Source organism: Choloepus didactylus, chromosome 6 (genome assembly GCF_015220235.1).
Source record: "Choloepus didactylus isolate mChoDid1 chromosome 6, mChoDid1.pri, whole genome shotgun sequence".
Classification (NCBI taxonomy): domain Eukaryota; kingdom Metazoa; phylum Chordata; class Mammalia; order Pilosa; family Megalonychidae; genus Choloepus; species Choloepus didactylus.
In genome coordinates, this window is record NC_051312.1 from 23885306 (window position 1) to 23900041 (window position 14736).

Sequence of the window (14736 nt, forward strand, 5' to 3'; positions counted from 1 at the left end):
ACTCTACTAAAAGAAATAGAAGGGGACCTTAAAAGATGGAAAAATATTCCATGTTCATGGATAGGAAGGCTAAATGTCATTAAGATGTCAATTCTACCCAAACTCATCTACAGATTCAATGCAATCCCAATCAAAATTCCAACAACCTACTTTGCAGACTTGGAAAAGCTAGTTATCAAATTTATTTGGAAAGGGAAGATGCCTCGAATTGCTAAAGACACTTTAAAAAAGAAAAACGAAGTGGGAGGACTTACACTCCCTGACTTTGAAGCTTATTATAAAGCCACAGTTGCCAAAACAGCATGGTACTGGCACAAAGATAGACATATAGATCAATGGAATCGAATTGAGAATTCAGAGATAGACCCTCAGATCTATGGCCGACTGATCTTTGATAAGGCCCCCAAAGTCACCGAACTGAGCCATAATGGTCTTTTCAACAAATGGGGCTGGGAGAGTTGGATATCCATATCCAAAAGAATGAAAGAGGACCCCTACCTCACCCCCTACACAAAAATTAACTCAAAATGGACCAAAGATCTCAATATAAAAGAAAGTACCATTAAACTCCTAGAAGATAATGTAGGAAAACATCTTCAAGACCTTGTATTAGGAGGCCACTTCCTAGACTTTACACCCAAAGCACAAGCAACAAAAGAGAAAATAGATAAATGGGAACTCCTCAAGCTTAGAAGTTTCTGCACCTCAAAGGAATTTCTCAAAAAGGTAAAGAGGCAGCCAACTCAATGGGAAAAAATTTTTGGAAACCATGTATCTGACAAAAGACTGATATCTTGCATATACAAAGAAATCCTACAACTCAATGACAATAGTACAGACAGCCCAATTATAAAATGGGCAAAAGATATGAAAAGACAGTTCTCTGAAGAGGAAATACAAATGGCCAAGAAACACATGAAAAAATGTTCAGCTTCACTAGCTATTAGAGAGATGCAAATTAAGACCACAATGAGATACCATCTAACACCGGTTAGAATGGCTGCCATTAAACAAACAGGAAACTACAAATGCTGGAGGGGATGTGGAGAAATTGGAACTCTTATTCATTGTTGGTGGGACTGTATAATGGTTCAGCCACTCTGGAAGTCAGTCTGGCAGTTCCTTAGAAAACTAGAGATAGAGCTACCATTCGATCCAGCGATTGCACTTCTCGGGATATACCCGGAAGATCGGAAAGCAGTGACACGAACAGATATCTGCACGCCAATGTTCATAGCAGCATTATTCACAATTGCCAAGAGATGGAAACAACCCAAATGTCCATCAACAGATGAGTGGATAAATAAAATGTGGTATATACACACGATGGAATACTACGCGGCAGTAAGAAGGAATGATCTGGTGAAACATATGACAACATGGATGAACCTTGAAGACATAATGCTGAGCGAAATAAGCCAGGCACAAAAAGAGAAATATTATATGCTACCACTAATGTGAACTTTGAAAAATGTAAAACAAATGGTTTATAATGTAGAATGTAGGGGAACTAGCAGTAGAGAGCAATTAAGGAAGGGGGAACAATAATCCAAGAAGAACAGATAAGCTATTTAACGTTCTGGGGATGCCCAGAAATGACTATGGTCTGTTAATTTCTGATGGATGTAGTAGGAACAAGTTCACTGAAATGTTGCTATAGTATGTAACTTTCTTGGGGTAAAGTAGGAACATGTTGGAAGTTAAGCAGTTATCTTAGGTTAGTTGTCTTTTTCTTACTCCTTTGCTATGGTCTCTTTGAAATGTTCTTTTATTGTATGTTTGTTTTCTTTTTAACTTTTTTTTTCATACAGTTGATTTGAAAAAAGAAGGGAAAGTTAAAAAAAAAAAAAAAAAAAAAGACAAACAAGGAAAAAAAAAAAAAAAAAAAACGATGTAGTGCCCCCTTGAGGAGCCTGTGGAGAATGCAGGGGTATTCGCCTACCCCACCTCCATGGTTGCTAACATGACCACAGACATAGGGGACTGGTGGTTTGATGGGTTGAGCCCTCTACCATAAGTTTTACCCTTGGGAAGACGGTTGCTGCAAAGGAGAGGCTAGGCCTCCCTGTATTTGTGCCTAAGAGTCTCCTCCTGAATGCCTCTTTGTTGCTCAGATGTGGCCCTCTCTCTCTGGCTAAGCCAACTTGAAAGGTGAAATCACTGCCCTCCCCCCTACGTGGGATCAGACACCCAGGGAAGTGAATCTCCCTGGCAACGTGGAATATGACTCCCGGGGAGGAATGTAGACCCGGCATCGTGGGATGGAGAACATCTTCTTGACCAAAAGGGGGATGTGAAAGGAAATGAAATAAGCTTCAGTGGCAGAGAGATTCCAAAACGAGCCGAGAGATCACTCTGGTGGGCACTCTTACGCACACTTTAGACAACCTTTTTTAGGTTCTAAAGAATTGGGGTAGCTGGTGGTGGATACCTGAAACTATTAAACTACAACCCAGAACCCATGAATCTCGAAGACAGTTGTATAAAAATGTAGCTTATGAGGGGTGACAGTGGGATTGGGAATGCCATAAGGACCAAACTCCACTTTGTCTAGTTTATGGATCGATGTGTAGAAAAGTAGGGGAAGCAAACAAACAGACAAAGGTACCTAGTGTTCTTTTTTACTTCAATTGCTCTTTTTCACTCTAATTATTATTCTTGTTATTTTTGTGTGTGTGCTAATGAAGGTGTCAGGGATTGATTTAGGTGATGAATGTACAACTATGTAATGGTACTGTAAACAATCGAAAGTACAATTTGTTTTGTATGACTGCGTGGTATGTGAATATATCTCAATAAAATGATGATTAAAAAAAAAAAATAATAAATGCTACACATGTGGAAAACCAAAAAAAAAAAAAAAAAAAAAAAAATTAAAATAAGTAAAATAAATAAAAAAAAAAAGTATTTTAATTCAGTGAAATTTTATATAATTTGCTCTTTGGTGGTTACCACAATGTTATTTCAAATACTTTATTAAATGTATACATAGATGGTATTCCCTGGGTATTATATGCAATGAATGTCCATAACTAGGAAGATACATTTCTGCCTACCCCCCCATGAGGAGATATAAAGAAGCAAGAAACATCCTTATCTGTCTGTAGATATTTATGCATATCTACATATAAATTTATACCTATACTTGCATCTCTTTTTACATCTATATCCGAATTTTGTTTCAGTATCACCATTAAAAAGTATTACACTCTTTATAGTTTTATAATTCTGATAAGATTTGAATAAATTCCAAGATGACTTCTAAAATCTATTACACCTGTTATTTTTGAGTACTAAAATTTGTAATTTGCTCTTTGTCATGGCTCCTTGTTTTGTGGACACTGGGTCTTATTACAGTTTTAATAGAGAAAAGCAATAAATTTGTCACAGATTGAAGAGGATTTTGAATAATCAAGATGTGCAACACTAAGGCTTAATTGACCCTGATACGCATATTTTGAACTGAAATACCATCATATTTAAAGTTTCTAATGGCCTGAAATTGCCAATTCTTTTCACAGTTCACTATGTAGATTCTCACTTAGCCCTTGCATATCCAGCTGTGTATTTCATCTCTGTCCTCCACAGTAAGAGCAGAAATTCCCTAGCACAGTTTCTCAAAACAACATAAACAACCCCAATCTTCTGCAGGATAGCACAGAAGAGGTGTTTCATAGCAGTGTGGAAAATGACCCAAGGCAATAAAATAATCTGCCTGCAATTCAATGTATGTTTCACATCTACACTCTGGATCCTGATGCTCCAAGTTGCTAGCATCTCAGGCCCTTTGTAGTTGAATCAGCTTGTTATTCTCCCTATCCCTCGTCAGATGGTTGTAACTTTTTCCACTTGGCTAAGTCAGTTACATAACACTCTTCTCTATATCTGAAACCGTCATGGAAATCTTTCACCAGCTAGCATTTCCTGTCTGTCTGGCCCTTTTTGTTGGCATAGATTAACACAAAATTTTCTTTTTTGCACTTATTTTTGTGAAAATTTAAGAGAGAGATGGAAAAATTACAAATGATTCATGATCATTAACTGAAAATCCAGTTTTAAAAAGTGTGTACCTTATCAGTTTTCTTTTTTATATTAAATGATTTAAAATATGAAAACATAAAAAAGTATATATTATGGGTTGAATTGTGTCACTTCAAAAAACATGAATGTGACTCATGGAAATAGTCTTTGAAGATGTTGTTAGTTAAAATGAGGCCAAATAAGATTAAGGTGAACCCTAATTCAAGTTTACTGTTGTCCCTAAAAATAGAGAGAATTAACTATAGACATTATAAATTCAGGAGGGAAAACCAGGTGGTGACTGAGGCAGTGATCAAAGCCCAAGGATTGCCAGCAAACCAGCAGAAGCTAGGAAGAAGCAGGGAAAGACTGTTTCCTACAGATTTCAGACTTCTTGCCTCCAGAACTGTGAAACAATTAATTTCTGTTGCTTTAAGCCATCCAGTTTGTGTTACTTTATTACAGCACTGTTAGAAAATTAGCACAGTACAAGCATACCGTGTAAATATTGCACTTTGTTTCATACTACTGCAATAAAGTGAATAATGCAATAAAATAAGTCAGGCAATACTTTTGGTTTCCCAGTATATATAAAAAGTTATATTTACACTATACTGTGGTCTATTAAACATACAATAGTGTTATGTCTAAAAAGAAAAAAAAAAAAAACAATGTGCATACCTTAATTAAAAAAATACTTTCTTGCTAAAAATGCTAACCACTGTCTGAGCCCTCACCAAATAATAATCTTTGTGCTAGTGGAGGGTCCTGCCTTATGTTGATGGCTGCTGACTGATCAGGGGGGTGTTTGCTGAAGGTTGTGGTGGCTGTGGCTATTTCTTAAAATGAGATGACAATGAAGTTTGCCACATTGATTGACTCTTTCTTTCAGGAAAGATTTTTTGGCAGCATGAGTTGATACATTATATCCACAGTAGAACTTTTAAAACTGTAGCCAATCCTTTAAATTCTGTCTCTGCTTCACCAACTAAGTTGATACAATATTCTAAATTTCTTGCTGTCATTTTAACAATGTTCAGTGTCCTCACCAAGAGTAAAATCTATCTCAAGAAACCACTTTCTTTCCTTAACAATAAGAAGCAGCTCCTTAATCCATTAAAATTTTTCATGAGATTGAAGCCATTCAGTGATATCTTCAGGCTCCACTTCTAATCCTAGTTCTCTTGCTATTTCAACTTCATCTGCAGTTATTTCTTCCACTGAAATCTTGAACCTCTCAAATTCATCCATGAAAGTTGGAATAAACTTCTTCCAGACTCCCATTAACTTTTGTATTTTGGCTTCCTCCCATGAATCCCAAATGTTCTTAATGGCATCTAGTATGGAGAATCCCTTCCAGAAGGTTTCAAATTTACTTTGCCCAGATCCATCTATGGAATCACTAACTATGACAATTATAGCATTATGAAACATATTTCTTAAATACTAAGTCTTGAAATTCAGAATTACTCCTTGGTCCATGAGCTGCAGAATGGATGTTGTATTAGCAGGTACGGAAACAGTATTAATCTCTTTGTACATCTCCTTCAGAGCTCTTAGGTAACTAAGTGTATTGAAAATGAGCAGTCCTGGAAAGAAATCTATATCTATCTATATCTATATCTATCTATATCTATATCTATCTATATCCATATATATATATATATATATTTGAACCATAGGTCTTAAAATGGGCTTAAAATATTCAGTAAGCCATGTTGTAAACAGATGTGCTATAATCCAGGCTTTGTTGTTTCATTTGTAGAACACAGGCAGAGTAGATTTAGCATAGTTCTGAAGGGCCTTAGGATTTCCATAATGGTAAATGAGTATTGGCTTCAATTTAAAGTCATGAGCTGCATAAGCCCCTAATAAGAGAATCAACCTGTCCTTTGAAGTGTTGAAGCCAGGCCCTGACCTCTCCTCTCTAGCTGTGAGAGTCCTAGATGGCGTCTTCTTCCAATATGAGGTTATTTTGCCTACATTAAAAATCTGTTGTTTAGTGCAACCACCTTCATCAATTTTCTTGCAGCTAGATCTTCAGGTTAATTTGCTGCAGCTTCTACATAAGCACTTGCTGCTTCACCTTGCACTTTTATAGAATTGCCTTCATAGAATTGAAGAGAGTTAGGGCCTGGTTCTTGATTAGGCTTTAGTTTAAGGGAATGTTGTGGTTGGTTTGATCTTCTATCCAGACCATTAAAATTTTCTTCCTATCAGCAGTAAGGGCGTTTTGCTTTCTTATCATTCATGTGTTCCCTGTAGTAGCACTTTTAATTTCCTTCAAGAACTTTCCCTTTGCATTCACTACTTGGCTAACTGTTTGGTGCAAGAGGCTTAGTTTTCAGTCTATCTTGCCTTTTAACATGCCTTCCTCACTAAGCTTAATTATTTCTAGCTTTTGAATTAAAGTGAGAGATGTGCAAATCTTACTTTCACTTGACTCACTTAGAAACCATTGTAGGGTTATTAATTTGCCTTATTTCAATATTGTTGTCTCTCATGGAATAGGGAAGGCTGAGGAGAAAAGAGGGGGTGGAGGAATGACAGGATGGTGAAATAGTTAGAACACACACAACCATTGTCAAATAAGTTCAGTGTCTTATAAGGTCACAGTTTGTGGCACCCCCAAAATCATTATAATAGTAACATCAAAGGTGACTGAGCACAGATCACCATAAAAGATATATTAAGGAAAAAGCTTAAAGTATTGTGAGAAGTACTAAAATGTAAGCAGAGACACAAAGTGAGCACATGCTGTTGAAAAAATAAATTATATATAATTTTCCTCTTCTACATTGTGCTTATATTCAGAGAAAGGAATAATATCACTACAGAATTTTCTCCTTTGATGAACCATGACTAACATTCCATAGCAGCACTAACAAATAAATCTATATGGATATAGTCAGCTTGAACCTGCTGTCTGGGTGACAGACACAATGGAGAACCTGACAGAAAACATCCCTCTCCCAGTGAAGGCCAAAACAACTGGCCATGTGAGAAGATGAAATGATGGTGGTAACATGCAATGTTTGTGATTGAGCATGTGGTCAAATGTTTGGGAGGTAGATTAGGACAAACAAATTTATGGAAATACATAAATTGTTATCAATACAATCCAGCCATTTATTTCTCAAGATTCATTAAAACCATTTTAAGATATCTTGCCTCCCCCAATAAAATATGTGGTCTTAAGGAAGTTTTTAATTTTTATTTTGGGTTCTTTTTGTAAACAAGAGGTCCTCATTTCTTTACTAAGTTGGGAGATACAAGTCAAATCAGTTACAGAATTGTCTCTAGGATGGTGGCTATACACACACACACACACACATACATAAATGCACACACACACACACACATATATATGAAGCTAAGCTACATTCTTATTGTAGCAGTAATTCCCAGAGTCATAGTTGATATAGATGATCTTTCTCCTATACCTATACCACCCATTCTCTCACTTTTGGACAGCAATTCTGTTTGTTTGGATTTTTGCCTGGTGGGATGAATGTAAACACAATCTCCAAGATTCTGAGCCCATAGTTGCTTTGTTCTCATTGGGCTGTGGTTATTGCAATTGCCCCTTTACTTTTATCATTGGGTGTGCAAACACTAAGGCATGCTTAAGTTAATACTCTGTGTCCTCTACAGTAGACCATTCCTAGCTATTCATGATAATCAGAATCAAGTATCCCAGCCAGAAGAGGAACTCTTCTTTCCTGCTCTTTCCCTGGTATGAAGAACACAAAACGTTGGTTCCATTGTTCCATTTCAACATTTAGAGTTAGGGTTAGGGTTAGGGTTAGAGTTAGGGTTAGGGTTAGGATTAAGGTGTCCCCTATCAGTTATGTTATCTTCTCCAGGAACCAGGAACTTTACCCTGGTGAAATAGAAGATTTTGACAGTGGGGCCCTAGGAGTTTCAGAAATAGGGCCCCTTCTGCTTCATCCATTAGATCCCCTAATGCTATATACCAGGAAAATGGGGACAGTGGATCAACATATACATTGAATCCTGAGGACAGTATCTCAACTCCTCACAGAGTTGAATTCAACTAGTTCCTTACTTGAGCCCTTAAGAGGCCTTTACTCTCTTCTATCAGGAGGACTGCTTATGGGTGATAAGGTACATGTAAGATAAGTGAATTCTGAGGCCATGAGAAAAGTGTCACCCATGTGGTAGGCTGCAGAGACTTCATGGGATTTGTTTCTCACAATATGGCATGTATTTATCTTACTGGGGCAATTGTGTACTTGCCAATTTCTAGTCACAGGTCCAGTTAGCATGATACTATTAATACATTCTGAAAAATGTTCAAAAGATAAAATTCCCTGAAGACAAAATTAAGAAAAAGGAGGAAATAGCATGCCTGGAGAAAGAAATGATTGCATACTTTTGTACTTTCAATATAAATGTCAACTGATTTGTATTCCCTATTCATGACATCAAGAAGATTGCATTCACCAAGTGGCAATATTTCTGGAATCATATCAAATGCCAAGTCTCATGGAAAAGAACTGTGGTTGTAGCCCCAATCTCCACTATCATTCACCATAATGCATTTGATTTTTTTTTGCAGAGACTAGACAGGATAATAAGGCAGAAATCTGATAAAGAAAATCGTCTCTGCATTCTTCACTCCTTCAGTAGTGTCACTAGTTTCTGTAATACTTCCCAAGATGAAGTATTGATCCTGATTTAATATTTTTCTTGGGGGTAGGTAAAGAAATGTTTTGGGACCTTCCATTTGACCATTTCTGCCAAAAGGACACTTAGTCCGTGGACAAAGAACCAAAAAAGGTTGGTCAGCTAACAAATATATTCAGACACTGAGAAATTAACCTGAATTGAGTCCATGGACCCATTATCCCCATTGTGGGATGAACCTGGCCTGAATTCTAACACCTGGCTTCTGTAAAGTCCCATTCTAACCAGAGGGAATAATAATAGCATTTTGGATGCCCTGCTATCATTGTCAGCTCTGAACTCACATCTAACAACCCTTGAAAATTCTGGGCATTCTCTTTCCCTACTACACAATTACAGAGGAAGTATAAGTTCCTCTGTGTAAGGAGAAAATGAATATTTGTATATATTTTAGTGTGTGGTCTTTTCTCAGGCTACCCAACATCCCATTGAATCACTGGGTCCTGGGTCTGAAAAATCATTTACTTCTGCATCTGGGTGAGAGACTACAGTTTTACACTGCAGTAACTGACATTGATGTTTTTCTCATCAGGTTTTTTTATTATTATTAAAGTCATACATTATTCTAGTTAGTTTTCCATTCTTCTTGTCTTTAGAAACAAGATCTATTTCCATTTTCATCTCTGCAGGAAAAGTCACCCCATGTACTTTGTCCTCACTGTCATTGTGATAATTATATCCACCTTGCCACTAATGGCTATTAACTGCTGCTACCTACACTTCTGGAATCCCATAATTTCCATAGACACCAGGGAACAAAGTTCTAAGGAGGCATCTTCATTTGTTATTCTCACAAAGCATCTCAAAAATATTTGTTCCCCTCTCACTAGCATATCCCTTATTGTGTTAAGTGAAAGAAGTGTCTCCTGGGTCCTCCAAGAATACATAGTCTGTTCATGGGTTCTTTGACATTAGGTTCTACATTCTCAAAACTCTGAGCCTTCTATTCCTTCTTCAATATTAAGTTAAGGAACTTCTTCCACCTTTATTTCACTTACTGAGGGCCACTGCAGTAGGCAGAATAGTTGCCCGAAGATGCCCATTCTCTAACTCTGGAACCTGTGAATATATTAGGCTACATGGCACAGGGAATTAAGGTTACAAATGGAAGCAAGATTGTTAATCATCTGATCATAATAAAGAGAGATTATCCTGGATTATCCAGGTAGGCTCAAAGTAATCACCAGCATCCTTAAACATGGAAGAGCAGAGCAGGAAAGAAAGTCAAAGGGAGGTATTACAGTGGAAAAAAAGGGAAAAGAGATGCAACTTTTCTGACTTTGAAGGTGGGGAAAGGGGCCATGATCAAAGGATTGTGGGTAGTCTCTAGAAGATGAAAAAAGCCAAGGAAATGGATTCTTGCTTGGAGCTTCCAGTAAAGGACATAACCCTGCTGACAATTTGGTTTTATCCCAGTGAGACCAGTGCCACACTTCCAAATTACAGAAATGTAAGATGTAATTTTGCTTTAATTTCTTGCAGGAACATTGGAAAACAAATACAGCTATCATCCTGTATATCCTTTAAGGAGCCAATTCCAGATGTCCTTGTGAGAAATCAAACCTCAAGTCCTAGATGAGTGCCCTCAGGTCAAAAATTTTTCAGTATCTACACTTATATTCAAGATCCCCTCCCATAGTGGAGTGCTCTGCTAGATCCCCCTGCATTAATTAACCAGGTTCTGCGATTTCCACATGTATTTCATTTCCTCTTAACCAAGGATTACACTTTCATGCTTGGGCTTTCCTAATACTTGCCTCTGGTTAACTGTTTGGAAGCAATGAATGGTGGAGGAGGAAGCTCTGGAGGAGAACAAATATCCTTGCATGGCAGCTTCTTCAGTTGAGGTAATAGCATGGTATCTCAGCAAGGGAAAACTTTTCTTGCAAGAAAGGGAGAGGGAGCTATTTATGTTATTGTACAATGTTATTTGTACAATATCCAGAAGATCAAGGATAATTTACAGATTCATGGTTCCCTCCCCACACAAATGTCCCTATTATAGTTTTCAGAATACACTCTTTTCCTTTCAAGACACTGGCTTGAATGAAGGAAAACTTTTGAGGTTGCATATTCAGTCTTTGTTTCAGTTCCGCTGTCTTTGTTATAAAATCCTGTCTCTGGTTTAGAGCAAATCTCTTCCTGTAAGAAGCATAGTAACAACAGCAGTAGAGGCTCCATATTGAGTGTATGTCCAGGAGATGGATTGGATGGAGGGAATCTGGGAGGTGACTAAATTGGGTCCACCCATTTCATCTTTTCCTTGTCTTGAAATCGAAGAAGCCAGCTGAAACTCCGCCCAATGGAATACACTGGTGTGCAAACCTTGCAATAGCAGTATCTAACTGTAGCTGCTGCAATCAGTGATGAATTGCTTAAGATGGAATTCACCTTGACATTCACAGAATTTGAAAAACAATGTGATGAATATATGTTGGTGCTGGTCATTGAGGAATTCACTGCTTTCCATCCCCACATGGAGAAATAGATGGTCATTTTCTCAATTTTAAAGTTCCTTGTACAATAACATTTATACAAATTTAGTAACCTTAATGCAATTTGGTAATTTATAAATAGAAATGGAAGTCTCAAATAAACAAAATACTCATATTTAATTTCTCTGTGGATAAAAATACAAATAGGTAATTAAATTGAATTTGGAAAGACTCTTAATGTTCATGTGATTAGAGACTAGAGTTGGAAAGATAGTGACAAAAGGTGGTATCCATCTGTATAGCAGAAATGTAATTTTCTGACAAACATCTCAGTCTTCTCTGGATAAGAAGAGAAAAGATACTTTCTTTTCAGTAGTATACTAAAATCTCACAAAAAAATTCATAATGTGATGTACATATTTCTGTTTCAAAGTTTAAAAGTTCTCTTGGTTATCACATTCTTTATCTATTTACATTTTTGAATTCCTTACCATCAACTGTTTGCACACCCTACTTCTAGTTTATATAAATACACATACTGTTAAATATTAGGAGTTTTAATAAAAGTTAAATTTGCTTGTTAAAGAGTACCTTAATTTTCACCATTTGTGCTGTGATCATAATAACCCTATATTATAAATAAAATATTATAATTGTTATGAATGAGAAACCTTAATATCTCTCCCCACAAAAGACAAATTGCAGGGATAAAATCAGAAGCATAAAGTAGATTTTCAAAGGGAAAAATCTATATACAATCCAAACAGTCAAATCCTTTCTAAGATAAAGAACGCCTTCAGAAGAGTGAATCTTTCTCTCCTTCTTCTGCCCCTGTTCTAAAAGGAGCTAGGTAAACACATGGTAAGGATTTGAAGTATAAATCCAAGAATTAGAAGGGAGATAACCTAGACAATATAATATTGTCCCTTTCTTTCAACATGGATTTTCTATGATTATTTGAATCTTGTATTTTCTTCTGAGTCCTTGATCAGATATGCCGGGACTGAACTATCAAATAAAGGAAACATTAGAGGAGGGAAAATCTTCCAGTCTGGGGATATAAGTATATAGAGGGGAACTACAAGCAGAAAATGCCAGACATCAACATCAAGAAGGGCAATGAACACCAAATCAAAAATAAGAGTGATACTAGGCAGATGAAGGAGGCAGACAGACAACAGGGAACAACATCGAAGGCAACACGCCTTACATATCTGTTTTTACCTGGTGGTGTCTCTTCCTCTACATGAAGTTGACTCAACATTAACTAGTGTATGTATTTGTTAGTTCCCAAAGGAGCTAACTCTTATGCTCCAAAATAGGATTATATTAAAACCACAGTAACAAGAAAATATTTTCTGTTAAATTTTCTTGGTCAATCCAAACTATGAAGAAGTATTTGAAACATCCATTCATCTTTTGTCATATGATATCAATGTCTTGCTCCATAAATTCCTCATGGCATTTTTTACTTCTGCATTCCTCAGTGTGTAAATCAGAGGGTTGAGCAAAGGTGTTCCAATTGTATAAAACACAGCTATCATCTTATCCATGGGGAAGGTGGTTGCAGGGCGTGTATATATAAATATGCAAGGAACAAAGAACAAGATGACCACCATGATGTGGGAGATGCAGGTGGAGAGGGCTTTTCTCCTCTCTTCAGCACTGTGGTTTCTCAGAGAATGCAAAATAATGACATAGGAGAACATCAACATGACAAAACTCACTGTGCAAATGGCCCCACTATTGGGCACCAATAATAAATTGATCACATAGGTGTCTGCACAGGCAAGTTTCAACAAAGGCTGCAAGTCACAAAAATAGTGGTCAATCACATTGGGACCACAGAAAGATAAACTTAAGGCCAGAAAAATCTGAGTCAAAGAATGCACACAGGATCCCACCCAGGCCCCAGCCACCAACAAACTGCAGACTCGCCGGTTCATGATGGTTGTATAGTGCAGGGGCTTACAGATGGCCACATAGCGGTCATTGGCCATGAGGATAAGGATGAAGATCTCCAGGCAGCCAAAGAAATGGAGTGAAAAGACTTGGATTATGCACTCATTGAAAGAGATAGTGGTCTTCTTTGAAAGGGCATCTACAATCATTCTAGGGGCTATGGAAGTACAGAAGCAGGTATCAGACAAGGATAAGTAGAAAAGGAAGAAGTACATTGGACTCCCAAGTGCCCGGCTTGTCTTGATGGTGACAATAATCAGTAAGTTACCCAGCAAGATCCCCAAGTAGAAAAGTAAGAAAACAACAAATACTACTTTCCTCCTAAAAGGATCCTGGGTCAACCCAAGCAGAATGAACTCAGTCACATTATTATGCAGCTGCATGATGTCATGAAAGAGGAGAAGATATGAGTGTGAAGTGGTTTATCTGCAAAAAATAAAGGAATTAATATATGGTTCTATGTGATGTTACGGAATAATATAAGCAAATTAATTCATGGGTCTGTGTCATGTTATAGAATATTTTAAACAAAATAAATACTCCTCATCAGGAAAATTCTTACTGCGGTTTCTTCTTAAGTCAATAATTCTTTTCCTCAATTTTTAATAATGCTTCATAGGGTCAAATAAGTTTCAAATGTGATGCTTTCCTGAAACACTCTTCAAATACAACCCACTTTTAGATTTGGCATGATGTTACTGTTATTATTTTGACCCATTTGATGAATTTAAAGTCTAGAGACATTCATTAAAACTTGGGAACCATGTTTTTTGTTTTTGTCACTAAATATATAGGATCCCTTGTTAGGTTGATGTAAAATCAAACACCACCCCACCCCCAAAAAGAACATCTTATTTAAGCATACATTTATACATTGCATATTAATTATGCATATTTATACAAATTTTTACTAGTTATAAACATATGCTATATCCCACTCCTTCACTTCATAATGTCTCCCATATATTTCAGCTCAAAAAGAGTAACAGGATATATTTATAGCCTCTATATAATATTTCTACTTTCAAACACCTTAATTATATTTAGTACTTGACATTACTGATAAACAGATATGAATGTTCTTTGCTAATTTGTAATAAGCTATCTCAAATATCAAATATCCCTATTTATATTTTCATCTTTCAATTCTGAAAATAACCCATTAGAACACTCAAGAGTCTCTGAAGTTACATTTCTAAATGAAAAGAGGGGGGATTCTTAATCTTGTTTTTATATTCAAGTTTTAGCTTAAGTATTTCAGATCTGGGGTGGTTGGTGAGAAGGGTTGTCACTAGGAAGTTGGTTTAGGACCATGTCATGGTTGTAAACCCCAACAGGGTTTGTTTTATCCTGGTATCTAAAACCTCATGTTCCTGGAACAGAGCAGGGAAGCAGAAGAGGGAGGGAGAGATGGTTTTAGAGAAGAATAGTGCGTACTTGGTCACTAAGTTCTTCATTTGTTTGTTTTCTGTTATGGAAAAGTCAATGATTTTTGAACTTTGAAATGCCACTTCTTTCAATTCAACAAAAATTTCCTTTTTTCACATTTAGAATGAAAGGTTATTGTGGGCTTTAAATCCGAGAACAAAATCCTTTTTTCTAGATCCTT

The 14736-nt window shown here is 36.7% G+C and overlaps 1 protein-coding gene and 1 pseudogene across 1 annotated transcript; both read right to left on the reverse strand.

Annotated features, from left to right (window-relative positions):
• Positions 1-4734: 4734 nt before the first annotated feature.
• LOC119536725 lies at positions 4735-10587 on the reverse strand (annotated as a pseudogene).
• Positions 10588-12577: 1990 nt separating this feature from the next.
• On the reverse strand, positions 12578-13510 carry LOC119537483 (olfactory receptor 4C16-like). Its single transcript, XM_037839962.1, has one exon. It carries the CDS (start codon positions 13508-13510, stop codon positions 12578-12580), a length of 933 nt encoding a protein of 310 aa, XP_037695890.1.
• Between the last annotated feature and the right edge of the window lie 1226 nt (positions 13511-14736).

Bases quoted from the DNA above. Each gene is read 5' to 3' on its own strand.
- LOC119537483 (XM_037839962.1), bottom strand. From the start codon at position 13,510: ATGCAGCTGCATAATAATGTGACTGAGTTCATTCTGCTTGGGTTGACC.